The sequence below is a fragment of the Leptosomus discolor genome, chromosome 1 (assembly GCF_034619465.1).
Source record: "Leptosomus discolor isolate bLepDis1 chromosome 1, bLepDis1.hap2, whole genome shotgun sequence".
In the NCBI taxonomy this organism is placed as follows: Eukaryota; Metazoa; Chordata; class Aves; order Leptosomiformes; family Leptosomidae; genus Leptosomus; species Leptosomus discolor.
This window is the reverse complement of record NC_141391.1, coordinates 218,187,930-218,215,171: the sequence shown is the minus strand read 5'-3', so window position 1 is coordinate 218,215,171 and position 27,242 is coordinate 218,187,930. Positions and strand designations below refer to the sequence as shown.

Genomic DNA, 27,242 nt, shown 5'->3' with positions numbered 1-27,242 from the left:
CCGCGGCCTCCCTGCCGCGGCCTGTCTTGCCGGAGCAGTAACTGCGTTTAAACCCCGTGGCGTCGGTGACGAAGGACTGGAGACCCATTGCGGCCTCTCGCCGTGCGGCCGAGGCTCTCGCGGCGGGAGAAGCGCGTGTGGAGGCTTCCCCGCGCCGCGTCCTCGGCGGAGGCGGCGGGAGCGCCGACGCGGGCAGGGGCGCGCTGCCTGCCCGCTCCTCTGCCGGCGGCGTTTTCTGCCCGAGCGGGCAGCGCTGCCGGCTCTGCTGCCTGCCCGCGCCTCCCGCGCCGGCACGGCTGCCCCCGCGCAGGCCGTGGTGTCGGTGCCCGCAGCCGGCCGGCGCTGGTGGCGGCGGCGCTGGGGTGGGAGGGAAGAGCGAAGCGGGGCCTTCCTCCGGCAGCGCCCCGCTTCCCCCGTCGCTGTCTTGGGCGTGGGCCAGACGTGCAGGGTCGAGGTCGCGTGGTCCGGGTGTGCGCGGTCGAGGTTGCACGGGCCAGGCGTGCGTGATCCAGCTGTGCACGGGCCAGATGCGCGTGGCCCAGGCCCGTGCGATCCAGGCACATGTGATCCAGCTGTGCATCGTCCCGGTGTGCACATTCCAGCTGTGCATTGTCCAGGCGTGCGCATTCCAGCTGTGCATCGCCCAGACACGCATGGCCCAGGCACATGTGATCCCTCTGTGCACGGTCCAGATGTGCGTGATCCAGGCGTGCACATTGCAGCCGTGCATGGTCCAGCTGTGCACGGTCCAGCTGTGCATGGCCCAGACACGTGTGATCCAGCTGTGCACGGTCCAGACGTGCACATTCCAGCTGTGCGTGGTCCAGGCGTGCACATTCCAGCTGTGAACAGTCCAGACACACATGGCCCAGGCACATGTGATCCCGCTGTGCACGGTCCAGACGTGCGTGATCCAGGCGTGCACATTCCAGCTGTGCACGGTCCGGGCATGCACGGTCCAGCTGTGCACGGTCCAGCTGTGCATGGCCCAGGCACGTGTGATCCAGCTGCGCACGGTCCAGCTGTGCACGGTCCATCGCCCTGCAGGAGGCGACGGCATCATTGGACCCCACTTGCAGCCCGGTGCCCCCTCCCCAGGGCCGGGGTCCCTGCCCCAGCCCTCCGCCCGCAGAGCCCGGCCCGAGCTCCTGCTTGCCCGGAGCTGGCCGCACCCCGTGTGTCCCCTCTGGCCGAGCTGCCACCCACCCTGTGGTCCCCACCCTGCCGCCGTGCCCCCCGGGGGTGCCAGCCCGGCTCTGGCTGCACCGGAGGCGGTGGCACGGCTGGACCCAGCGGGGCGGTGGGATTTCAGCTCCTCCTCGGCACCGACGTTGGCGGCAGGCGCCGGCGCCGTGCCGGCAGCAGGGGAGAGCAGCTTTGAGGGGGTTGCGGCGCGGTTCCTGCCAGCCCCGCTGCGCCAGACCGCGCTCGCTTTTCCGGCGCGCTTCTCGCTTGCGAGGGGGAAGGTTGATAAACGGGCTCTCGCCCTCCCTTTCCCCCCCCTCCCACCCCCGCCACAACCCGGCGTGGCGTGGCCGAGCGAGCCACGGGGATGTGCCTGGTAGGAAACGGCTGTGCCTGGTGTGAAATCGGCATCCCCGAACGCTCCGGCGTGGGCAACTCTCCAGCCGGGCACTGGGATACCCAGGGTTGGGTGTGGCGGTGGGGCTTGAGCTCGGATGTCCCCAATATCGGGGTGCTCCCACGTCCCCGCTGGCACCCAGGCGTGGGGCTGCCCTTGCCCAGGGTGGAGGGGGTCGTGCCGGTGCCGTTAGCCATGGCACACCCCGGTTCGGTGGTTGTGCCGGCGCGGGGCTGGCTGCCTCCCTCCCGCCGGCAATGCCGGGGGCAGAACCAGGCTCCCATGGGGAACGGGAGATTTGGGGCGAGATGGGGGGGGGGGTTCAGGGCCGGGTGCCCTCGATGGAGCAGTTTGGGTGATGGCTGCTGGCGGGGGTGGCTGCGGGGACTCGTCCCTGGGGGGGGACCCTCACACCGCCCGTGTCCCTGCACGGATGTGGCGTGAGGACGAGCATCCCCGGCTGATGCTGCGGTGGCTTCCAGCGTGCCGGGGCGTTACGGCGCTTGTTTAACGTTGTCTTTCTTCTTAACCTGGGGGGAGAGCTGTTTTCCTGGGGGGAAAAAATAAAAAAAAAAGCTATTTCTGGCCAAGCCACTTGTCCCTGAGCGGGGAAGGGCGTCTCAAAGGAGGGCGAGGGAGCAAGAAGGAATCCTTTTGCTGATTTAACAGGTCAGCTCCTTCCAGGCGGCGCCTCGAAGGATCCAGCTCAGCAAACTGACGGCTGTACAAAGCCGCGGTAGGGCTTGCGGGTTTTGTTTCCCCTCGTGTTTTTATTATCCTCACGGCCCGCTCTGACCAAATTCCTGCCTCTTGCCCGGGAGCAGCTATGAGGCTGCCTGGAAAAACGAGGGGCTTTCCTTCCCGGCCCGCTGCAGGAGCCCGAGGAGCTGTGCCCGGGGGGAAGGGGGGGATCTGGGGGGCCGTGGGGCGCAGCGGCTTCTCCCCTGAGTTCCGGGAGCGTCTTGAAAGGAGGTTGAACTCCTGCTGACCACCCTCCTGTTGCAGAGGGACATCCTTGGGGATGCAGGGCTGGCTTTGCTGGGGAAATCCCCGGCTCTGGGAATCCTTTGGGATGAGCCGAAGCCTCCACCCGGCCTGGCTGCGGGTGCCGGTGAGCCAGACCCGGCGGGCTCAGCACCCTCCGGGAGATGCGGGGCAGGGGCCTGGTTTCCAGCCCCGCTTGGGCCGCTGGATTCACCACCCCGCTGCTGCCGGGCGAAAAAAAAAAGCCCCGACCCAAAAAAAGCCCCGAGGAGGCGCAGGAGCTTGCCCCGGCGCCGCCAAACACGCTCACCCGCCGCGGCGCGGCGCGGCCAGGGCGGCAGCTCCCCGCTGGCTTCTGCTCGGCGCCGCCGGTAACACCTGGGAAATCAGCTTTGGCCTTTGGAAGCTGGAAAAGGCCAAACCTGTCAGGGGAAGGAGCTCTGATGAACGCGCGCTGCCCTTTCCCCCGCGCGGGCAGCTCGGCCGAGGGCAGCGCCGCCTCCGCCTCCCCCCCTGCGCCCGGCGAGAAGCCAGCGCGGCCGTGAACGGCATGAAAACCGAATCCAGCGGCTGCCGGCTCGCCGGTGCGGCTGCCCTGGCCGCCCAAGCCACCGAGGCGACAAACCCGATGCCGGCGCAGCGCCCTGAGTCTCCCCGTGCCGCTCGGCCGCGGGCGCACCGTGGGGGTGTTGTATATTGGATAGATAAACACCACCACCACGCCGGGGCCGTGCCGGCGAGCGCGGGCACTAGGCCCCTCCACAGCCGGGTGCGGAGGTTGCTCCCGTCGCGGTGCTGCGCCCTCCTCCCCAGGAGGAGCCGGCACCCAAGCCGGGTCGGGCACACCAAGCCGGCACCCCGTGCCGTGGAACCGGGTCCGGCATCAGGTGGTGGGCGCCCGCTCGTTTTTCAGCCGCCAAGTGCCTTCCACGGTGCCGTTCGCTCAGGCTCCTCGTCGCCTCTAGATTATTTTAACCTGGAAGGAACTTATTTCCATTAGAATCGGCGCGTTCGCCGCGTGTTTTGCATTTAAAATGCTTCGTGTGATTCAAGGCTGGCAGAAACGGGCATTAATTGTGCGTCTTGCCGGGGCACTCGCCTTCCCGCCGCTCCCTCCCTTTGTGCGGGGAACAAAGCGGTTCCGTTTGGGAACGGGGCCGAGGGGGGTCCCTGCGGTCAGGTGGGCGCCGAGCTCAGGTGAGGCGCCCAAGGCCGGCGATGGGGATCGACGAGGCGGCCGGTCTGTGCCCCGGGTGGGCGCGGGGGGCGACGCCGGCCCTTCCGGCCGCCGCGGCGGGCGCTGACCGGCTCGTGCCACCTCTCTTTTGCAGGGCGATCAAGAACGGCAAAGGGCTGCACAGCAAGAAGGAGGTGCCGATTCACCGGGTGGCCGACATCTCCGGGGTAAGGACCGGGCGGCGCTGGGAGCGGCCGGGGGTTGGGCCGGGTCGGGGCGCGCGGTGTGAAGGCGGGGAGTCGGTGCCGGGCGCCGGTGCTCCCGCCCGGCCCCTGGTCCCGCTCGCGGCCGGAGCAGCCGCGACACCCGGCTGGGGCTGGCACGAGGGTCTCTGGCAGCCCGCCTTCCTCCGCTGGGGCTGGCAGCCCCCCAGGTGCCGCTGCAGAAGCCGGGTGTCACCCCCGGCGCACCCCAAAATGAGATTTGTCCTGGGGGTTTCTCTTCTTGGGGAGGGGGGGGGGGGGGAAGAGCGGGGAGGTCTCACCGCGTGCCTTGTGCTGGCGTCACCCCGAGCATCGGCGACGAAGGGGACCCCGAGGTGCGGCGGGGTTTGGCCGCGCAGGGCTCCCGCGGTCGTGCCGGCTGCGTTCCTGAACCGGCAGAGAGGGGCTGCGCCCCCGCGGCCCCCCCGGGTTTGATGGCCTCGCTCTGGAGAAGGTCCTTTGTGTCCTTGCGGGGGGGGGACACGGAGCTCTGTCCCGGGCCCCCCGATTCCTGCGCCGTCCCGGGCCCCCCGATTCCTGCCCGCCCAAGCCTCCTGCCCTGCTGTTCGTTGCTGGGGCGCTGTCCGCTGCCCGTACGAGATGGACCTTTCTCGCCCTTGTGGGGTCCCCACCGGCCGGGGTGCGGGGGGAGGGTGCTGTCCGCGCCACCACCCGCTCCTGGGGACACCCCCACGGCAGAGCTGCCGCATCCCCGGGGCTCGGCCGCCCCTGAGGCTTGTAAAAACCACCCGCTGGTGCCTGCAAAGAGCGAGGCAAACGGGTGGCGTCGGGACGCGGGGACGCCCCTGCTCCGAGCCCCGCGGCCCCGCTCCCGGCAGGGTCCCCGCGCCGGTGCCGAGCTGCCGCCGGGACGGTGGGGAGCCCCCATAACGCAATCAGGGTTGGAGGCGGACGGAAGAGGGAGGGCCCCCGCCAGCAAAATTAGGCTGATGCATCACGGCTTTTATGAAGATTCGTTAATCTTTTTTAATCTTTCGTAGTGCGCTGTCGATTGATCCGGGGGCCTTCGTCAGCCGCGTGTCAGCGGTTGCGCGGCGTGATGGATGCGGGCGCGCGCCGAGCTGACAGCGGGTGCTTTGCCTCCGCCAAAATAACTCCGGGCGAATTAGCGTCGGCGCGCTCCTCCCGCTGCCCGGCGCCCGCCGGCATCGGCGAGCACCGGCACCCCGCCTCCCACGGGGGTTCGGGGTGACGGGAGGGGGGCGCCTCGCGGTTCCCCGGGCCCTGCTGTCCCTCCCGGCTGCCCAGCACCAAACTGGAGCCCTCTCCGGTGCTGTGCCACGACGGGAGGCAGGAGCCAGGGAGGGCTGGGGGACGGTGATCTACTGGGGTGCCGGTGACGCCAACAGCGGGACGCTGAGCCGCCAGGCAGAGGTGGCTGCGCGCGGCACAGCGTGATCACCGACCGTTCCATCCCAGCCGCCGCGCCGGCGTGCCCGGCAGAGAGCAGGCAGCGGCGCCGCCGGGCTCCGTGGCACTCTGGCAAAGGGGCACCGGCGCTGGCACGGCGCTAGCAATGGCCTGGCTTGTGTGGCGTTGCTCCGGGTCCCTCGTGCGCTGGAGACATCCCCGGGCTCTTCCATGCCCGGCGCTCCCGCGGTTTTTCCCAGCGATGCCCGCTGCCCTTGCTGTGGCACCCTGTGGGGAGACGGCGCCGGGAAAACGCGGACTTTTGGGCTGGTTTACCTTTCAGGTCGTGGTGACAGGGCGGGCGCAGGACCCTCGGTGCCACCCATGCCTCGGTCCCCAACCCTGACGGGTGCCGTTGCGCCCCGTGGGGTGGCTTCGGCGCACCCCCTGCCCGTGGGTGTCGACCTGTGCTGTCCACCGTGGTGACACCGTCGCTATGTCCTTGTCCCTGCGTTGTCATCTCCGTCCCCACCCCGGCAAGCTGCCGGTCCCCAGCTCTGCCTTACCTCGCCTCCCCATTCCCCAGCATCCCGGCTGGCTCTGCAAAAGTCGGCAAATTAGCTCAAACACAGGATTCAGCCCGGTTTTTCCCGGCTCTGGCACAGCCTCCTCTCCTCCTGCCGGGAAATGCCACTTTCCCATGGTTTGAGCCATCTGATGGCTGGTGCCCTGGTGGCCACCGGGCCAGGGGACACCAGAGCATCCCAGGAGCATCCTGCACCCCGAGTCCTCCCCGCTTCCGCAGGCAGGAATTCTGTCCTCATGGACCCGCGAGGCTGCAAGCGAGAAAAAATCCCCCCACCCAAAAAAAAACGGAGAAAAAGCCAAAAGAGAAGCGCAGCGGCCACGCAAACCCACGTTGGCGTCCGCTCCGGCACGAGAGCACAGGCAGCCCTGCCGCCGGAAAGCCTCCTGCCCTTGTGCAAAGTCCTTGGAATAATTTTGCATAATTGGCGAAGCTTCACATAAAAATGGAGTTCGGATGGTTTTATCCCCACCCCCCTCCTCGCTCGATGCATAATTTTCCTTCAATTCCCAGCTAATTAAACGCTGGAAGTGTTAAAATTAAGAGGGACAGGGGTGATAGCACCTGGGCAGGAGGGAGCAGAGCCGGCAGCGCCGCGGTGTGACACCCCGGTCCGCGGTGAAGGGGGGAGCCCTGAAAAGGTGCAGGATGGGGGTGCCGGGGGAGGGGGGTTTGCCCCCCCCCCCCCCGAGGCGGATGGATGAAGTAGGGGGGGTGGGGGGGTCGTGCCCTGGAAGCGCCTCTTTCTCCCCGGGGATGGTGAAAGGAGCCTGAGCTGCCGGCTCGGTGGCAGGGGACGAATCCTGCCTGGTGCTGGGTGGTGGGAGCCGGTGGGGAAAGGGAGATGCCAGCGCGGCAGAGATCCCCCGCGTCGCTTCCCGGGCTGAATTTATCCGGTGGTGCCTCCCAGCCGCCGGCGTAGGCTCCCGCCGTGTCCGGCAGATCCTCTGTCACCGCGTCCCCGTGCAGGCGTGTCCCATGACGTCCCCTCGACGGGACACGCCTGGGAGCGCCCCAACCCAGCACCCGCTCCTGCACGCACCCCCCGCAGAGCCGTGACCCCCTCTGGGGCCGCCGGCTCAGCTCCCGCGGCGGGATCGGTGCGGGCTGGGGGCTCTTTGCCCGGCGCAGGCCCCTCCCGGGGCGGCTGGGACCTCGCCGGCCCGTGCCGAGGCGGAGGAGCGTGGCCTCGCCAGCCCTGGAGAGCGGATCCGGGAGCTCCTCGTCTCCGTGCCCTCCGTGTCCGGCTGTCCCCAGGGCCCTGCCGGAGCTGGGCATGGCGGCGTGGGATGCTCGGCTCCTTCCTCCCGCCGCAGAGCCCTGGAGCCGGCGGCGGCGGCGAAGGACGTCCGCCCGTGTCCTTCAGCACGAAGGCAAAGGCTGGCTGCGGTGGCTTCTCGCTGCCCCAGCTGCCACCCGTCCCTAAGGCCACTCGCCGGGCAGTCGCGCACCCCTGTGCCACGGCCGCTCAGACCCGTGCCGCGGAGCCAGAGCTGCCCCCGGCGCTGCCCAGACATCGCTCCCGGCGTTGGCCCAGCCGTCCCTTCCGCTGGCGGCTGCTCGCCCTGCTCCTCCCCCGTCCCGCCGGCTGCCGGCACCGCAGCCCCCCAGGCCCCTCGGCGGGCGATGCCGTCCCGGCGATGCGTGTGCCATCCCAGGGGAGCCCAACCGGCTCGGCGTGGGGCCGTGGTGCGGCGCTCGGCGCCACCGGGAAGAGATGCAGGAGTTTCCGCGGGGTCTGTGCGGGGACGGGGACAGGGACGGCACCGGCTCCGTGGCGGCAGGCGTGGGATGCGCACGGCGAGCTTCGGCGCTGCCGTTCATCCCGCTGCTCCGGTCGGTGGGGACGGCAGGAGGGGAGACGCCACGGTGGGGGCAGAGGATGCGCTTGGGGTCCCGTTTCCCCGGTGGTCAACGCTGCAGCTCGGCGTCTGAGCCCGGCCTCTCCCCGCCCCCGTGGCCCGTTTTTGGCGGGCACCGTCCCCTCGCCCCGCACCGCGGGGCGGCCACTGCGCACCCTCGGTGGGCGCCGGGGCAGCCCCGGTGGGGGGGCAGCCGTTGGGAGGAGGGTCGAACCCCCAGCCCCTGCATCGCGCCCAGCTTTTCCCGGCGCCCGCGGGGGTGGGAGCAGGAGACCGGGGTGCCGGCCTGCGTGGTGGAGCTGGCGTCACCCCCGCCCAGGGCGCTTGGGCGGGCGAGGCAGCGCATCCTCCCAGCGGGGCGGCTCCTCTCCCCCTTAGCGCCCAAAGCCCCAGACAAACCACCCCTAACAGGGCCGTCGGGGGCCCAGTGGAAACCCACCCCCCCGCCCCGGGCCGGGCCGCCGGCGCGCCTCGCCGCGCAGGACTCGCCGCTCTCCGGGACCGATGGGCGCTGGCACGCCTCTGCCCTGCTCGCGGAAGGGCTGCTTTGTCTTCCCCGAATCCCCGCGGATTTTTGAGGTCATTCTCCGGCACGTTCCAAGCGCCGCCGCCTCCTTTCGGCGCCGACACGGGGGGGATGGTCTTCGGCGCCGAGCTCTTCCTCGCTGCCTCCGCCACCCAGCCGGCGAGGTGGGGGGTTCCCCCCCACCCCGATCACCCCCTTTTGGGACCGTGCAGGGAAACCCACCCCACGGTGGGCTCCTTCTCGCAGGCCTTGGTTTTTTTTCCCCCTAAGCTAATCAAATCGTGACTGGATAGCGATTACCGCTAATTAGCGGCCTTCATTAGCAGCTCCCATTTTAGATTTGCATATGTTAGACCCGAGTGGTTAACGTCGGGGAGTGCGGTTTGCCTTGGCGTGCAGATCGCGCTTACATGTGTCGTATTAACTTCTTGGCTGCACATCTGCTCCAAAAAAACCCTCCCCGGGCGTGTTGCGTGCACCGAGAGCACGTGGCGGCGAGCGATCCGGCACCCGGCGCGGCGGGGAGCGGTGCGGCAGGGTTTTGGGGGTGGGGGGGAGGCTTGTGCTGGGAGGGGGTCGGGTTTGCCTGGGACATGGGTGGACGGGGTGGGTGCCCGGGGCTGGAGCCGGGCGGGCACCCCGGGTGCTCGAGAAAGGGGCGAAGGCGCCGGCGTGGCACAGGACGGTGTCCTTGCCCGTGCCAAACCTGGAGGAGGGTGGCAGCTCCGGCGCGCGGGGAGCGCCGAGGTCTGCGCCTGCTCGATGCCTGGAGCGGCTCCACCCCGGCCACCGGCGCCGGCGGCTTCGGGTCGCGCGGCGTGAAAACGGGGAGGACCCACCGGCCCCCTCGCTCTCGCCGATCCCCGCCGGAGCTGCTGGCGGAGCCACGCGGCTCCCGCTCCTTCAGCTGGCGGTGTCGGCGTGCCGCGGCTCCGCCATCCCCGGCGGGGCACGGGGATGTGCCTCTTCCGCCGCTGCCACCTCACAGCCGGCTCTGGGAGCGGCACCGGCTCCTCTGCCAGCGGATGCCGGCGCCTTCCCCGCTCCCACCCTGGCTCCCAGCCTCCGCTCCAGAGAAGTGCAGCCGCCTCCGCTCGCCTGCCTGCCCCTGCCCTCCCCGCTGCCATCGCCGGCGCGTTGCGTTGAGCTCGATGAAAGTTGGTGAGCCCCGCTCCGGCCGCGGAGCGGCTCCTGCCTCCATCCCTGCCCGGCAGAGCCGGTGCCAGATCCCACCGAGAGAGAGGTGCCCGGTTTTGGCCATGGCGCGCCCCCTGCTCTCCCCTGCAGCTCCTTTTTCTAGATCAAGGCCGGGGCGAGATGCAAAGCCCCCCGGCTGCCTTTCCTTTCGGGAGCTGCTTCGGTTTCCTTCTTCCTTGGGGAGATAAACCGGGGGGGTCGCAACCTCTCGCCCCCGTGGCGGCGCGCCGAGGTGCCGGCCGAGGCGCCGGTGGGCTGGTGGCCGCCGCGGCCTGCGGTTCCCCGGCTGCGGTTGCACCGTGCGGAGGGGTTTTGGCCCGTTCAGCCGGCGGTGGCAGCGGGACGGTGCTGGGCGTCGGGTCTGCCGCTCCGTGGGTGCTGCCCCGGCCCCTCGCAGGGACGGCGGCGCCCGCGGTGCGGCTGGCTGGGGGTGCACACACCGGGGGACCCCCGCACCCCGCCAGCCCCGGCCTCCTGAGCTGCTCGGCAGCTTGTTAGGTTTTCATTAACGAACGTGCCTGGCTTCGTACGCAGGGGCTTGCTGCTGGGAAGGGGGCGAGTGATGCGCGGAGCTGGGTTATCCCGGGAAAGGCGGGTTATCCCGGGAAAGCGGGGTTATCCCGGGAAAGGGGGGTCTCGGGATGCTCCGTTAGGGAGGGAAGAGGTGGGGAAGGATCTGGCCTGCCCGCCCCTGCCTGCACCCAGGCAGAGCCCCCTCCCCGGGGCCGTGGGTGCCGACACGGGGTGCACGGTCCATCCTGAACCGGGAGAAGTCGGATCCCTGCATCCACCGGCACCGAGCCCGTGGCAAGCGGCGCCCGTTATCCCCACGCCACGGGGCGTCGGGGTGCCAGCGGCCCCCCGCCCCATCAAGGGGGGCGGTCGGTGCCCCCCTGGCACGCCGTACCACCCCCGCCCTGACCCCCCGCCTCCCCGCTGTTTCCCCCCCTGCCCAGGACACCCAGAAGGCGAAGCAGTTCCTGCCCTTCCTGCAGCGCGCCGGCCGCTCCGAGGCCGTGGTGGAGTACGTCTTCAGCGGCTCCCGGCTGAAGCTCTTCATGCCAAAGGAAACCTGCCTCATCACCTTCCTCCTCGCAGGTGAGCCCCCCGCCGCGTGCAGGATCGGGCCCCGCTGCCGGGCTTGAGGCAGACTGGGGGGGGGGGGAGGGGGGTTTTCGTCGCCCCGCTTGGGTGCACGGTCCTCCCTCACCCCAACGGGGCTGCGGGGGAAGGTAACGCCGTCGAGCTTGAAGGGGGTTAATGAGGTTGGGGAGCGCTAATTGGGGAGGACCAGAGGGTTTGGGGGCTGCTGGGGGGGCTGGGGGGGCTGCTCCTGCCCTGTGCCCCAGTGGGGCTCTGCGCCTCCCAGCTGCCCCCCCCTGCACTGCGGGGTTTGCTCTGCAGAGCCCCCCCGTGGGGTGGCGTTGGGGTGCCCTGTGGCGTGGCTGCTCGCCCCCCTCTTCCCTCCTCCTCCTCCTCCCTTGTGCCCGCAGGATGGGGCAGGGGGGGGGCTGCTCCGAGGTGCAGCGATGGCGGGGGGGAGCCCCAGGAAGGACTCTCTCCTCCCCCAAAACTGGGGAGCAGGCGGCGAACCCCAGGAGAGACGGGGCGAGGAGGTGACGGGGCTGCGGGGCCGGGCGGCTGGGCCGGTGGAGGTGCCCGCGGGCGCTCGGGCTGCGTCACCCCAGGGGCTTGGCCACGCGGCGGGAGGAGGGCGCACAGCGCAGGTAGTTTTGGTAGGTCCTACAAAAAAACAACCCCTGGCGGATTCCCCCACTAAACCCACGCTGCTGGTGGCGCGGGTGTCAGCCGAGGGAGCGCCGGGTGGTTGGAGGTGCCGCCTTCTCGGCCGGCAGCGGGACGGGCAGACGGTGGCCTGTGCCGGGGTGTCGTGGCAGGGCAGCGAGCCGGGGAAGCCCGTTGCCGGTGAGGAGGGCGGCTCGCAGAGCCGGGTCCCTCGATGGGAGAGGATGTGGGGCGGCTCGTCGCTCGCTCCCGTTTCTATGGCGATAACCGTGTATGAAGGATGACCCTGAACGCCGATCGTTCACAACTTGGTTATGAAAAATTCAATAAGCATATAAATAGATCTTATAGGGGGATAAAACCACCGAGGTTTCCGTAAGCAGCAACTCTCGCCGCTCCCACCGAAGGAATATTTATCCGGGGGGGGGAGCCAGGGTGGGGTCGGGAAGGCTTTACCCACCCCTTTGACCCCAGAGTTCCAGCGTGCGGCACGGGACCTGCCCTTCGCCGTCCCCCAAGGCCACCGGCACCCCGGCTGGGGAGCGCCGAGGGCTTTGGGGAGCGGGGAAGGCCCGTGCCTGGTCCCGGTGACGCAGGTCAAACCGCTGTGCCGGCGTGGCCGGGAGTGATGCCGTGGTCCCCCTCTCCTTCACCCGCTCGCCCCGGGGAGCAAACCCCGGCCCCTCGCCCCCCGGAGCCCTTTGCCGTCGCACCCAAAGGCGCGGATCCCTGCCTGTCCCCCCGTCTGTCTGAGCCACGGGTGCTGGCGGACCGCTCGGGGACAGGGACCCCCGCCACTGCTGATGGTCACCATCACCCTCCGGTGAGCAAACCCCCTCGGGGGGATGCTCTCGCCTGGGGACAGCCCGTCCCCGTGGCGGCCGGAGCACCAGCATCCCCAGCCCGGCTGCGGGCTGGCTGCTGCCGTGTGGGAAGCGTGTCCTAAACCTGTCCTTCTCCGCGTGCTTGTGCGTATAAATAGTCCCACAGTCTTATTTATAATTAACCATTCTTAAAGTCAGCTGCAAAAGACGGGGAAACGAGACTCCCCCTTGCCTGCGACGGAGACATTAAAATTTTAAGAAGCGATAAAACTCCCACGTGCTCGGGAGGAGGAATTTAGATCTATTTAAATATTTCTGGGTGAGCTGAAGAGGCTGCCGCAGGGTTCGGCCGCGTTCCGTGTACGTGAGAACCCCGCCGGCTCCTCCGAGCGCTCCCGGCGAGGGGAGCTGCTGGCAGAGCGCCGTCCCGGCGGATCCGGCGTCACCCCCGGGTCCCACCGGCACGCTCTGGGATGCTCTTCCCCTCCCGGTGCCGGGTGGGATTCGCTTCGCTCCCCCGGGGGTGGTGCCGTGGCCGTTTTGTGGGAGCGGGGAAGGAGCCGTCGCCGTTCCCGGTGCCGGTGGCCGCGGCCCGTCCTCGCCCTCACCGCCGGGATGCCGGTGCGGGGACGTGCACCCCGGGTCCCGCAGGACCTCCGTGGGGTCGGCAGCGATGGATCCCCTCCCGCGGTGGGGTGAGCGGGGATCCTGCCCTCCCACCCCCGGGGGTCCGGGGTTACGTCCAGCCGTCCCTGCCGGTGGTGCCGGTGGTTCCCGGCCGCTCGCGGCGAGCGGGGGAGGCTCTGGCTCGGCCTTTCCGCTTAGTCGGGTAATTTTTAAATTAACGGGGAGGACGCCGGGGCAGCCTGGAGATGGATGGCTCCGGGGGGAGCGCGCTGGCTGCCGGTCCGATTGAGTCCCCGTTGCTGTGGAGACCGCCCGGCTGTCGCCCGCGCCCAGGGGCTGCTTTTGCTCCCAAAAAGTTCCCAAAGGGGTGACTAAACCCCCCAGCCCAGGCGGTCTCGGGCGGGGGGGGGGGGGCCCGGAGCTGTTGGGGGTCCCTGGAGCAATCGGGGGGGCCGCTGCGGGCAGAGGGTTGGAAATATCGAGCGGGTGAACGAAGCTTGGGCCGTGCTCCGGAGCCAAGGTTTGGGGGGGGTCTAGTGCCGTGGGACCGGCGTGCCCGTGGGCAGCCACCACCAAGAAATGCAGCTGCAGCCCTTCGCGGCAGGCTCTGCGTCTCCTGGGGTGTCCTGCGTCCCACGGGAGCATCCTGCATTGCACAGGAGCACCCTGCATTGCATCAAGTCATCCTGCGTTGCACAGGGTCAGCCTGTGTTGCACAGGAGCACCCTGCATTGCACAGGAGCACCCTGCATTGCATCAAGCCATCCTGCATTGCACAGAATCCTCCTGCATTGCACAGGAGCACCCCGTGTTGCACAGGAGCATGCTGCATTGCCACAGGGTCATCCTGTGTTGCGCAGGATCGTTGTGCATTGCACAGGAGCATCCCATGTTGTGCAGGAGCACCCTGCGTTGCATCAAGTCATCCTGCATTGCACAGGAGCATCCTGCATTGCACAGGGTCATCCTGTGTTGCACAGGAGCATCCTGCATTGCACAGGACCATCCCATATTGCACAGGAGCACCCTGCGTTGCATCAAGTCATCCTGCATTGCACAGGGCCATCCCGTGTTGCACAGGAGCACCCTGCATTGCACAGAATCCTTCTGCGTTGCACGGGACCGTCCTGCGTTGCACAGGACCATCCTGATTTGCCCATCCCAGAGCCTCAGCGTGCTGAGCCGGGCTCATGGTGTTGCTGGAGCCGCTTCTGGGGCGCTGGAGCAAACCGTCCCTCTGCGTCCCCGGCCCCCTTGGCGCTGGGGGAGCCGCGGCTCCTCCTCTCCCGCAGCTCTGCTCCCGAGGAGACCTTCCCCCGCCCAGGCTCTCTAATCAAGCTGGGCACGTTAATTGCAGGCTCCAAAAGGCAGGTAACGTGCTCATTAGCGTGGAAGATGACGCGCCCCTTCTGTCTTCCCCCACTGCAGACCCCGCACCTCTGCCAGTGCCGGTGTTCCTGGCGTTCGGCTGGATTCCTCCCGATGGCAGCGCCGGGAACCGGCGCCGGCGAGCTCCGTGCCTCAGCCCCGCGTCCCCTCCTCGGCCCGGTTGCTCCGGCCGGCGGCAAACCTTGAAGCCAGAGCCCGGCATCCTGCGGGTGCGACCCCTGGGGGGGTCGGGGGGACCCTGAGCCCCTCCTGGGGTCCGCTGTGCAGGCAGGGTGTGCAGGCAGGGCGCTGCCGGAGTGGGAACGCGGCGGCGGCACGGTGGGAGCCGGCGAGGAGAGGGATGGGGTGGGAATGGCGCGGAACTCCCCGGCAATGCGGCACCCGATGTTGTCGCCCTGCCTGCCGCCGCTCCCCTTGCCCTCTCACCTGTTCCTTGGAGCGTGGATCGTGCCGGCGACTGGGGTGACTTCCCACCCTCCTGCCCTGGCACACCGGGCCCGCCACCGCCGTGCCCATCGCCGCCATGGCGCGCCGGCCCGGTGCGATTTCGGGATCCCGCCCGCAATCCCAAGCTGCTCCCGTGGCTCTCCGGAAAGCTGCGGGGGAGCTGCCGGCACCAACCGCCGTGCCAGGCCCACCACCGTGCCGGCGGGAGCCGCCGGGGAGTGGGACGTGGGGGGTTGGCACCTCTGCCAGCTCGCGGCGCTGGGAGATGGAGCTTGGAGGCAGATTTGGGTATTGAAGCAGCTCCGCCGGTGACGAGCCCCTGATTAATTACTCAGTGAAACCGCTAACGAGAGGTCGGGTGCCGGGGGGGCTCCCGGGCTTCCCAGCCCGCAGTTTGGGGGGGGTGGGGGTCGCCGTGGTGAGCTGCTGGCTGCGCCAGGAGGGCGAGAGGAGAGGGGAGAAGAGGGGGGTCCTGCTCCAAGGAGATGGGTGGTCCCCAACCTCCAAGTGTTGGTAGCCCAGGGGGTCCCCAGCCCCGCGATGGTGGAGTCTGCGTCTGGCTGAGCCCCACTCTGTGGGGGTCCTGGTCCTGCTCCGTGGGGGTCCCTGCTCCATGGGGGTCCCTGCTCCGTGGTCCTGCTCCGTGGGGGTCCCTGCTCCCTGGTCCTGTTCCGTGGGGGTCTCTGCTCCATGGGACTGCTTTATTGGGGTCCTGCTCTGTGGCCCTGCTCCGTGGGGGTCCCTGCTCTGTGGCCCTGCTCCATGGTCCTGCTCCTTGGGGATCCCTGGACCATGGTCCTGCTCCATGGGGGTCCCTGCTCTGTGGTCCTGCTCCGTTGGGGTCCTGCTTCAAGGAGGTCCCTGCTCTGTGGGACTCGCTGCTCCATGGCCCTGCTCCATGGTCCTGGTCTGTGGGGGTCCTGCTCCATTGGGGTCCCTGCTCTGTGGTCCTGCTCCATGGCCCTGCTCCGTGGAGATCCCCGCTCCTTGGGGATCCCTGCTCCATGGGGGTCCCTGCTCCGTGGTTCTGCTCCTTGGGGATCCCTTCTCCATGGTCCTGCTCTAGGGGGGTCCTACTCCATGGGGGTCCCTGCTCCATGCTCCTGCTCCATGCTCCTGCTCCATGGAGGTCCCTGCTCCCTGGGGATCCCTGCTTCGTGGTCCTGCTCCATGACACCCCAGTGTCCCTGTCCCCCACAGGGCTGCCGGAGCATCCCCCAAGCCTCCAGCCCTCCCCCCAGCCTCCACTCGCTCCCAGCGACTGCCTTTTGGGGTGGCCTCTTGGCTCCCCCCAACTCCCCATCCAGCATTAGCTCCGACACAACACCCATGTCCTGCGGGGGGGGCTGAGGGCCCCCACCCCACCTTCAGCCACACCCCCCCCCCCCTCCAGCTTGGTGCCCACCCCAGGGCGCCCACTGCGAGCGCTGCTGCAGGCCCCCGATGGAGCAGGGGGTCCCAGCGTGGAGGGAGGATCCCAGTTTGGGAGGATCCCAGTTTGGGACCCTCACCAGTGCGCTTCACCCCCGCGGTGGGCATCCTCCCGCGCTCCCATGGGCCCCCTTCTCTGGGGGACCTGCCGGGGGGGGGGGGGGGTCCCCCTATGCTGCCCCCCGCGGGGCGCTTGCTCCTCACTTGATTGATTAATGAATTAATTGCGTCATATAAACCACCGCGGCGGGGCCGCGGCGCGGCGAGCTGCGGGGCGGCGGGGGCTGGTGGCAGCGAGCCCGGCGGGGGCTTCAGGGCCTGGGTGCTCACCCCCGCTCTTCCCTTTTTCCTACTTTTTTTTGGGGGGAGGGGGATGGTTTCCAGCCGATCCCAGGAGCAGCTCTCGGTGCTCCCGAGCGGAGCAGCGCCGCAGCGGCCGGCGCGGTGCTCCGCCGGTGCTCCCCAGCCCCTCGTCCACCCGCTCGGCGCGGTGCCGGCGCTCAGGGCCGGGAATGTGATAAATACCTGCATTTTATCAATGCCTACCTTGCGGGGGTTTTTTTATATTTATATCTATATCTCAAATGCAAATGAGCATCACGAAGGGAAGACAGGTCCCTTGTAAATGTGACTTCAGGGATGCTCCCAAGGGAGCCTCATCCCGTCTTTCCAGCTAAAATATATACGTTGGAGCGCTATAAATATGTGCAAATAGAGAGGCGCTAATTTAATCCCGGGTTCCTCTTTCCCCGGCGAGACTCTGCAGCCTGACGCCTTCTCGGCGCGGGGGCCGGCAGCGGCGCGGGGGGGAGAACGTGCCCCGAGGGGCGAGGGGGGCCGCGCTGCGCCCCCGGCGCTGGTGGGGTGCGGGGTGCTGCGTGGCCCCGGGGGTTGGGTGCCCCTCAACCTCGTGAGGTTGGGCTGGAGATCGCGGCGTCTGTTCTGCGAGGAGGGGGATGTGTATCGGCGTAGGGGGGCTGCCAAGCCTCGGGGAGGGGGGTGAAACCGGCCGCCGTCGTGGGAAGGGGCTGCCCGTGCCCGGCAGCCCGCGGAGAGGGGAGACGGAGAGCCCCGGGGTGCCAAATTGGGGCATTTATCTGCTTTTGGGCGGAAAAAGAAGGTGAAAATGGGGTTTCTGCCCGGGTTGCAGGGCACGGCTGCGGCCCCCCGAGGTTGTGCCCGCCGCGGCCCGTGGAGGGGTGAGCGCGGCGGGGACGGTGTCGCAGCAGCCTGGCTGGTCCCGCGGCAGGAGCCAGCGGGGTGGCACCGTCGGGAGCCCCTTCCCGCCGTGGGGGCACATCCCGGGGACGTTGGGGGTGCGCTGGGGTCTTGGGGCGCCGCTGCTTGGCCACGGGGCAGGGGCTCGGCGGGGGATGCGGGGGTGTGGGGTTGGGATGCGGGGACCCCCAAAGGCTGCAGGTGGGCGGTGTTGGGGTGTGGTGACCCCAACGGCTGCAGGTGGGCGGTGTTGGGGTGCGGTGACCCCAACCACTGCAGGTGCAGGGTGCCAAGGCACGGGGACCCCAACGGCTGCAGGTGGGCGGTGTTGGGGTGCGGTGACCCCAACGGCTGCAGACGTGCAGTGCTGGCGACACGGTGACCCCGAAAACCGCAGCCCTGCCGTGCCGGGGCGCAGCGGAGCAGCAGCTCCCCCCAGGCTGGCGTGCCCCCCGGTCCCTCCGGCGCCGGCTGCGGCTCCCCGGGGCTGCGCTGAGCTGAGCGCCGCCGCTGGGCTGCTGCACCCCTCTGCCGGCATCCCGGGCAGGGGGGGGTCCCCAGGCAGCCCCCCACCCTCGACTCCAGGCTGCGGGAGCCGGCGTGATTCGGCAGCGCGCGGCCACCTCCCCGCTGCCGTCTGTTTCCCTGTTCCCGACAGCCTCTATTTTGGTAGGGACGGGTGGTAAAAATACGCCGCGCTCCCACACGGGCTCCGCGGCACCCGCCAAGTTGCCATCACGACTCGGAGGCCGGCAGCGCCGCCAGCCCCGGCTCGGCTCCCCCCCCAGGGATGGGCAGCATCATCCTGCCCGGCGCTGCTGGTTCTGACCGATCCGACCCGAAGCCCTTGGGCCACCAGGGTCCGGTGCCGCCGCGGCAGCAGCTCGCATCCCGGGATCTGGCGCGGGTCCTTGGCGTTGAGGTCGTGCTCCCGGCCATTACCGGGCGGCTTCGTGCCGGTGACGGATGCTGCCGCGCGGCTCCTCTGCCCCCTTCGGCCCCCAAAGCCCAGAAATCCCCCCCCGGATCCAGCTCCGCGCCGGCGCGAGCGCTCCCGGACAGGCGACCCTCGCGCGGTGCCGTGCCCGCTCCGCAGCTCGCCGCGCCGGTTGCGGTTATGGCACAGCAAGGCGGGGCCAGGGAGGGGGGGAAAGCTGTTTAGAGCCCAGAAATTTGGGCTGGAAAAGCCCCCACTCCAGGGGAACTCGGGGGTAAATCCAAGGCATTTTCCTTGGAGAAATCGGAGAGAGGTTTTGAATGAGCTCCCGGAGGGAGGGGAGAGGCGGGCGATGCCGGTGCTGTGCCGTGCCGTGCCGTGCCGTGCCGGCGGTACCCGGTGAGGCCACGAAGCCGGTGAGATGAAATGTTAATGAGTGGCTTCGTGGATGTGCCAGGGCTGGGGGGCTGGGGGCTGTGCTCCCTGCTGCAGGATCCCCTGGGATGCTGTGGGATACCCCAGGAATGCTGCAGGATGCTCCGGGATGCTCTGGGATGCTGGGGGATACCCCAGGAATGCTGTGGGATACCGCAGGGATGCTGCAGGGTGTCCCAAGATGCTGTGGGATGCCCCAGGAATACTGTGGGATACCCTGGGATGCTGCAGGGTGTCCCAAGATGCTGTGGGATGCCCCAGGGTGCTCTGGGATGCTGGGGGATACCCCAGGAATGCTGTGGGATACCCTGGGATGCTGCAGGGTGTCCCAAGATGCTGTGGGATGCCCCAGGATGCTCTGGGATGCTGCGGGATACCCCAGGAATGCTGTGGGATACCCTGGGATGCTGCAGGATACCCCTGGGATGCTGCAGGATACTGCAGGGATGCTGCGGGGTGTCCCAGGATGCTGTGGGATGTCCCAGGATGGTGTGGGTGCTGTGGGATGCTGCAGGATATCCCAGGGATGCTGTGGGATGCCCCGGGATGCCGCAGGATACCCTGGGATGCTGCAGGATGCCCCGAGATTAGGATCCCGCCGGGATGCTGCAGCATGTTTGCCCCCCCCCCCCCCCCAGCCCTCGACCTCCAGCCCTGCAGAGATGGGGGCGGCCAGGGTGGGAGCACCCTCCGCAGCCCCGCAGCCGTCGCCTCCGTCCAGCCCAGGAGCCGGGTCTCGCTGCTCGGCAGAAGCGTGTGGCAACGGGGGTTTGTGGTGGGATTCTCCGGAGCCTTTTGAACCGCGGCCCCCGTCGGCGCCGGTCGATACGGTTACGGCTTCCCGGGAAGAGCCGCGGCTTCGGGTTTAGGTGTTTTTTGGTTTTAAGTGCTGGGTAACTTTGCCGGGCCCAGCGAGTGCCGAGCAGCCGCGTCCCCGCGCCGTTACGGCAGCCGGCGCGGTTCTGTCTGGGGCTGAGCGCCCTCATCCCAGCCTTTTTTTCTTTTTCCTATTATTTTTTCCTTTTTTTTTTTTTCCTTTTCCAAAAGGCTCGTGCGGGTCGAGGAGGCAGCAGGGGCCGAGCGAGGACCCGCGGTGGCACCCCGAGCTGCGGCGCGGGCTGCTGGGGATGGGAGCCCGCGTGCGGCGGCATCGCCGCGGGGCCGCCCGCCCGCCGGGGAACCGCTGCGCTGCGCGTTTTCCTGCGAAGGGCTCGGACGCTTCCTCAGCTGTTCCTTCAAATTCTTTAGGGAAAAAAAACCCCACAATCGCCGTCACGGCACGTGAGCCCTCGCCGTGGCTCCCTTCCCCCAGCCCCTGCTCGCTCCGTGAGGAGGAGGAGGAGGAGGAGGAGGAAGGGAAGACACGCTCTTGGCAGCTCTGGCTCCTCATTTCCCCCCCTCCCAGCGCGGTGCTGGAGGATGCTCCTGCCTGGAGATGCTGGTGCCGTGGCTGGGATGCGTGCCGTGCCGGAGCTGTGCCCACCGGCCGCTGCCCAGTGCCAGGGCACCGGGAGGAGGAGGAGGAGGAGGAGGAGGAGGAGGAGGAGGAGGAGGAGGAGGAGGAGGAGGAGGAGGAGGTGCATCTCCGCTCCTTCCTCCCGCTCACACCGGGGTCTGTCTGTTGGCTGCGGTGCTGGGCTGATTTGGGGTGCAGGAGTCAGGGGGCTGCCACCGAAAGCCTGTCCCCCCCTCCCATCCCTGCACCCTTGGGGTGCAGGGGTGCCCCCTCCCCCGGGGGGGACCCGGCTGGGTGGGACGCCAGCGTGGAGAATTTGGGGTGGAAAGAGGGGGAAAAGGGGTTGGTTTGGGGTGGGTTGTTTTGCCCGGCGCCGGCAGCAGGGCTCTGCCGTCGCGGTGATGGCGATGGTGGGGGCGGGGGTTGGGTGGAGGGGACAGGGACAGGGATTGGGATGGGGATGGGGGTTCGGGATGCGACAAGGGTGGGGATGGGGACAGGGACGGGGATGGGGATGGGGACAGGGACAAGGAAGGGGATGGGGATGGGGACAGGAAGAGGAACAGGGATGGGGATGGAGATGCAATAGGGACAGGGACAGGGGTGAGGATGGGGACAAGGATGGGGATGGGGATAGGAGCAGGAATGGGGATGCCATAGGGACAGGGACAGGGTTGGAGACAGGGACAGGGATGCCATAGGGACAGGGATGGGGATGGGGATGCAATAGGGACAAGGACAGGGGTGGGGATGGGGACAAGGATGGGGATGGGGATAGGAGCAGGAATGAGGACAGGGACAGGGATGGGGATGGCATAGGGACAGGGAAGGGAATGGGGATGGGGATGCAATAGGGACAGGGATGGGGACAGGGACAGGGATGAGGATAGGGATGGGGACAAGGATGGGGATGGTGATAGGGACAGGGATGGGGATGGCATAGGGACAGGAATGAGGACAGGGATGGGCATGGGGATGCAGTAGGGGCAGGGACAGGGCTGGGGACTGGGACGGGGACAAGGACACGTCCTCCTGGATTGCAGTCTGGCTCCCGCCCCCCCAGCCAGGCGGCGGTGGGGCCACCTCGGTGGGGTCCCTCGGGGAGCCGGAGCAGCGCCGGGGTGCGGGGGGCAGCGGGGCAGCTTCCCGCTGCACCGGGCTCCTTCCTGGGTGCTCTGCGGGGCGGAGGTGGGGGTGACGCACCCCCCTCCCCGCTGCTGCAGGGCCCGGGAGCAGCCGGGGACCCCCACCCATCCCTGCAGCGGGGCTGGGGACCCCGCTGGTCCCCACCAGTCCCAGCTGGGGTGGCCGTGATGCAGTGGGGAGCGCCCCAGGGGGGGAGCTGGGGGTCCCGCGGCCCCTCCCCTATAGCCCCCCCCCCCCCCCCCGAGCCCCTAATGGCAGGGTGTTAATTGGGAGCGATGCAAATCACCCCTTTTAATCGTCAGCCACGTCGTCAAGCCTTGGTGACACCGGGTGCTTCTCCCCCGCCGCGGGTGAGCCTGCCGCCATGCCCCATCTCGGGGGGTTTGGGGGGGGTGGGGGGTGGGGGGGGTGCCACCGGGCTCTGCTGGGGGCCTGCACCCCCCGCTTTGGAAATGATTAATTAATGGCTCAATCAAGGGATTGTCGCCCTTCCCGGGTTCGGTGCTGCCGCCCGGTGCGGTGCCGGCGGTGCGGCCGTCACCCCAACCTTCCCAGAGCCACCCTGGGGGGGGTCCCGGCTGGAACAAGGTGGCGTTTGTAGCCCTGCGGGTGCTGAGCCGGCAGGCACCGAGCTGTGCCACCGTCCTGGCGAGCCGGCGAGTGCCACCGCTCCAACCGCCCCCCTCCCCGTGCCCAAAGCAGCCGCCCGGGCCCTGGAACACCCCCCCCACCCCCCCCCCCCGCCAAGATGTGGGGGCTGCTGCGTGGAACCCCCGGCACCTCGTTAACAACCGAGTATGCAAAATGGAATTAGTAACGCGGGGCTTCCCGGTCGGACGAGCGGTGGCACCGCCGGCGCTGGCAGCCCTCTGGCCGAGGGGAGCGCCGGGTGGGCATCCCGGTTTGGGGGGGGACACCTGGGCGTGGGTCGGGGTGACCCCCCGCAGCGCTCGGCCTCCTTCCCTCCGGGTTTTTTCAGTGGTTTAGTTTTTAGGGGTGGTTTGTGGGGCCGGGGCTTGACCTGCCCCCGCGGCTGTGATGCACAGGGGGATCTTGCACAGGGGAATCTTGCACAGGGGGATCTTGCACAGGGGGATCTTGCACAGGACCTTGCACAGGGGGATCTTGCACAGGGGAATCTTGCACAGGACCTTGCAGGGGGGGATCTTGCACAGGGAGATCTTGCACAGGGGGATCTTGCACAGGACCTTGCACAGGGGAATCTTGCACAGGGGAATCTTGCACAGGACCTTGCACAGGACCTTGCACAGGGGGATCTTGCACAGGGGGACTTTGCACAAGACCTTGCACAGGGGAATCTTGCACAGGGGAATCTTGCACAGGGGGATCTTGCACAGGACCTTGCGCAGGGGGATCTTGCACAGGGGGACATTGCACAGGGGGACATTGCACAGGGGGATCTTGCACAGGATCTTGCACAGGGGGACCTTGCACAGGGGGACTTTGCACAAGACCTTGCACAGGGTGACCTTGCACAGGACCTTGCACAGGGTGACTTTGCAGAGGACCTTGCAGAGGACCTTGCACAGGACCTTGCACAGGACCTTGCACAGGACCTTGCCCAGCTGGTGCCTCCGGTGCTGCAGGGTCTGCGCCACGGCAGGGGTTGGCGGCGTGGGGCTCGCCGTGGCACGGCGTGAATGGGGTGTCACACCCCAGCTGCACCCTGGCGTCCCCAAACCCCCCTGGTGAGGGCGGCTGCAGCAGGGAGAGACCCGGAGGGGGGGGCAGCTCCTCTGGCAGGGGGGGAAGTTTGGGGACAGGGACAGGAGCAGGGGGTCCTCCCTGCCCCCAGCCTGGGACACAGCAAGGAGCTCGTCCCTGTGTCCCCACCCCTGCTGGCTCTTGCCATCCTTATCCCTGTGTCCCCACCCCTGCTGGCTCTTCTCCTGCTTGTCCCCATGTCCCCACCCCTGCTGGCTCTTGCCCTCCTTGTCCCCATGTCCCCATCCCTGCTGGCTCTTGCCCTCCTCGTCCCCGTGTCCCCATCCCTGCTGGCTCTTGCCCTCCTCGTCCCCATGTCCCCATCCCTGCTGGCTCTTGCCCTCCTTGTCCCCGTGTCCCCATCCCTGCTGGCTCTTGCCCTCTTTGTCCCCATGTCCCCACCCCTGCTGGCTCTTCTCCTGCTCGTCCCCGTGTCCCCACCCCTGCTGGCTCTTCTCCTGCTCGTCCCCGTGTCCCCATCCCTGCTGGCTCTTCTCCTGCTCGTCCCCATGTCCCCACCCCTGCTGGCTCTTGCCCTCCTCGTCCCCATGTCCCCATCCCTGCTGGCTCTTCTCCTGCTCGTCCCCATGTCCCCACCCCTGCTGGCTCTTCTCCTGCTCGTCCCCCTGTCCCCATCCCTGCTGGCTCTTCTCCTGCTCGTCCCCATGTCCCCATCCCTGCTGGCTCTTCTCCTGCTTGTCCCCATGTCCCCATCCCTGCTGGCTCTTGCCCTCCTTGTCCCCATGTCCCCATCCCTGCTGGCTCTTCTCCTGCTCATCCCCATGTCCCCATCCCTGCTGGCTCTTGCCCTCTTCGTCCCCATGTCCCCATCCCTGCTGGCTCTTCTCCTGCTCATCCCCATGTCCCCATCCCTGCTGGCTCTTCTCCTGCTCGTCCCCATGTCCCCATCCCTGCTGGCTCTTGCCCTCCTTGTCCCCATGTCCCCATCCCTGCTGGCTCTTGCCCTCCTCGTCCCCGTGTCCCCATCCCTGCTGGCTCTTCTCCTGCTCGTCCCCGTGTCCCCATCCCTGCTGGCTCTTGCCCTCCTCGTCCCCGTGTCCCCATCCCTGCTGGCTCTTCTCCTGCTCGTCCCCATGTCCCCACCCCTGCTGGCTCTTGCCCTCCTCGTCCCCATGTCCCCATCCCTGCTGGCTCTTGCCCTCCTCGTCCCCATGTCCCCACCCCTGCTGGCTCTTCTCCTGCTCGTCCCCGTGTCCCCATCCCTGCTGGCTCTTCTCCTGCTCGTCCCCATGTCCCCATCCCTGCTGGCTCTTGCCCTCTTCGTCCCCATGTCCCCATCCCTGCTGGCTCTTCTCCTGCTCATCCCCATGTCCCCATCCCTGCTGGCTCTTGCCCTCTTCGTCCCCATGTCCCCATCCCTGCTGGCTCTTCTCCTGCTCATCCCCATGTCCCCATCCCTGCTGGCTCTTCTCCTGCTCGTCCCCATGTCCCCATCCCTGCTGGCTCTTGCCCTCCTTGTCCCCGTGTCCCCACCCCTGCTGGCTCTTGCCCTCCTCGTCCCCGTGTCCCCATCCCTGCTGGCTCTTCTCCTGCTCGTCCCCGTGTCCCCATCCCTGCTGGCTCTTGCCCTCCTCGTCCCCGTGTCCCCACCCCTGCTGGCTCTTCTCCTGCTCGTCCCCGTGTCCCCATCCCTGCTGGCTCTTCTCCTGCTTGTCCCCATGTCCCCATCCCTGCTGGCTCTTGCCCTCCTTGTCCCCATGTCCCCAACCCTCCTGGCCCCAGAGCTGTCCCAGGCTCTCCCTGCCCCAGTGCCAGCTCTGGGGACCCTCCCGTGTCCCACGAGCTGGTCTCATCCCACCCAGGCTCCGGTGGCCCCTTTGCGCCCCCCCCCCCCCGAAACACATCTTTCAGGTGACGTCCCCAGCGATGGCACGCCGTCACCCCGCCGCCTTCCTCCAAGCCCCTCACTCTCCTCTTCCTCCTCTTCCTCCCCACAGGCATCGAGTGTCCCCGGGGCGCCAGGAACCTGCCGGGGCTGGTGCAGGAGGGTGAGCCCTTCAGCGAGGAGGCCACGCACTTCACCAAGGAGCTGGTGCTGCAGCGAGAGGTAGGGGACGCTCGGCGGCGCGGGGGGCCGGGGGGCTGCGGCACAGGGGGCCGGGGGGCTGCGGCACGCCGGCTCGGGGCCGGGGCGGGAGGGACCGGCCGGTGGCGACTCGTCCCCGGTCTCCGCAAGTGGCTTGGTGCTCGGGGAAACCCCGCGTGGACCCGGCTCACGGCGGGGTTTGGCCCCGCGCTCCTCACCGAGGCTCTAGCGTTGGCGCGCCGTGGTTTCGCCGCGGTGCCGGGGCCTGGCGATGCGCCGGTGCGCGGGGCTCTGAGCTGCGGCTGCGCCCGGGGGGCTGCCAGGGCTGAGCCGTGCCCTGGGGACCCCCGGCCCAGCACGCTCCGGCGGCGGGTGGGTGGCGGGTGATGCCAAGAGCATCCCCGGACGTTTGGTTTTGGTGGAAATCGGTACCGAATCACGGTCTCTGCTCCGAGCGGTGGTGGCGGCTGCAGCTCCGGTACCCCGCGTTCGTCTGGCGCGGCGCTACTAGTCCCACCCTAAGGAGAACTGGGGGGGACTGGGGAGGACTGGGAACCCAACTGCATCCCCCAAATCCCCACCTCGGTGGTGGGGAGCCAGCCACAGGCTGGGCATCTGCTCGCCCTGCTCCTGCAGCCGCCTGGTCCTGCCGGCTGGGGGATGGCGCGGCACAGCACCGGGGCTGGGGGGGGGAGCTCCGGCTTGGCAGAGGGGGCCACATCCTGCTGGGGGCCGGGCCCGTGTCCCGGCAAAGCTGCCGAAGCGGTGACCCCGCGGAGCACCTGGCCTGCCGCAACCGGGCGAGCGGAGAGCTGATGCCGGCAGAAAAGGAGAGCGCGGAGGAAGCGGGACGCAGCGTGCGGCCGCGCCGGCAAAGCTCCGGCACCGGCGGGAGGAAGGGCTGCTGCGGCCCTGAAGATGAGGAGGGACCCTGCGGTGGGTTGGGGTGCACACGGGGTAACACCACCCCCCACCCCCCCAGCAGCTGCCTTGGTGAGGGTTTGGCCGTCTCCGGGACCACCCAGGGCATCACCTCGGCCGGCTGCTCCGGCGGCACCGGCGAGGCAAAGCCACCAAGCGCTGCGCTGGCGGCCCCCTGTGCTGCCGGGGGGGGCTTTCCCCGTACCCCCGCTGCAAACGGGGTGCGCCGGGGTGGGGCTGTGTCAGGGCCCTTCCGAGCAGACGGGGTGTGCCGAGGCGGGGGGAGCAGATCGGGGTCCTCAGCGGTGGTTTGCGGTGCTCTGCAGGGAGGCGGGATGAGCGGCGGGTGCAGGGTGCATGCAGGGTGGATGCAGGGTGCATGCAGGGCGGCTGCAGGGTGCATGCAGGGTGCATGCAGGGTGCATGCAGGGCGGCTGCAGGTGCATGCAGGGTGCATGCAGGGTGCATGCAGGGCAGCTGCAGGGTGCATGCAGGGTGGATGCAGGGCAGATGCTCAGTACGTGCAGCGTGGCTGCACGGCAGATTCACAGTGGTTCTGTGGGGTTGCGCAGTGGAAGCGCAGCAGATGCAGGGCAGATGCATGGTGGATGCAGAGCGGATAGAGGGAGGATGCAGGGTGAATGCATGATGGATGTAGGATGGATGCACGGTGGATGCAGGGCGGATGCAGAGCAGATACAGGGAGGATGCAGGGCAGATGCATGGTGGGTACACGGCGGGTGCAGGGCGGATGCAGCGTGGATGCATGGTAGATGCAGGATGGATGCACGGCGGATGCACAGCAGATGCAGGGAGGATGCACGGCAGATGCACAGCAGATGCAGGGCAGATGCATAGTGGATGCAGGGCAGATGCAGGGCGGATGCACGGTGGTTGCACAGTGGATGCAGGACGAATGCAGAGCAGATGCAGGGTGGATGCAGGGCGGCTGCTCAGTACGTGCAGGGCGGCTGCACGGCAGATTCGCGGTGGTTCCGTGGGGTTGCACAGCGGATGCAGGGTGGGTGCACCGCAGGTGCGTGGCGGCTGCGCAGCGGTTGCGTGGGGCCGCCCAGCAGAATTGCAGTGGCTGCACAGCGGACCCATCGTGGGTGCAGGGAGGATGCACGGTGGACGTGTGGCGGTTGCACAGGAGCAGCACAGCGGCTGCAGGGCAGACGCACGGTGGACGTGTGGTGGATGCACAGCAGGAGTGCCATGGATGCAGGGCAGATGCATGGTGGATGCAGGGCAGATGCAGGGCGGATGCATGGTGGATGCAGGGTAGATGCACAGTGGTCGTGTGGAGGATGCACAGCAGGAGTGCCATGGATGCAGGGCAGAT

The 27,242-nt window shown here is 68.5% G+C and overlaps 1 protein-coding gene across 1 annotated transcript in view; it reads left to right on the top strand.

Moving 5' to 3' along the window:
- SND1 (staphylococcal nuclease and tudor domain containing 1) overlaps positions 1 to 26,546 on the top strand; it is a 101,018-nt gene extending 74,472 nt beyond the window's left edge. Inside the window, exons 14-19 of the mRNA XM_086462552.1 lie at positions 3,898 to 3,970; positions 10,505 to 10,646; positions 24,888 to 24,997; positions 25,127 to 25,359; positions 25,731 to 25,912; positions 26,470 to 26,546. Coding sequence (XP_086318678.1) covers positions 3,898 to 3,970; positions 10,505 to 10,646; positions 24,888 to 24,997; positions 25,127 to 25,359; positions 25,731 to 25,912; positions 26,470 to 26,546 — 817 coding nt within the window. The remainder of the gene's footprint in view (positions 1 to 3,897; positions 3,971 to 10,504; positions 10,647 to 24,887; positions 24,998 to 25,126; positions 25,360 to 25,730; positions 25,913 to 26,469) is intronic.
- Positions 26,547 to 27,242: the final 696 nt, after the last annotated feature.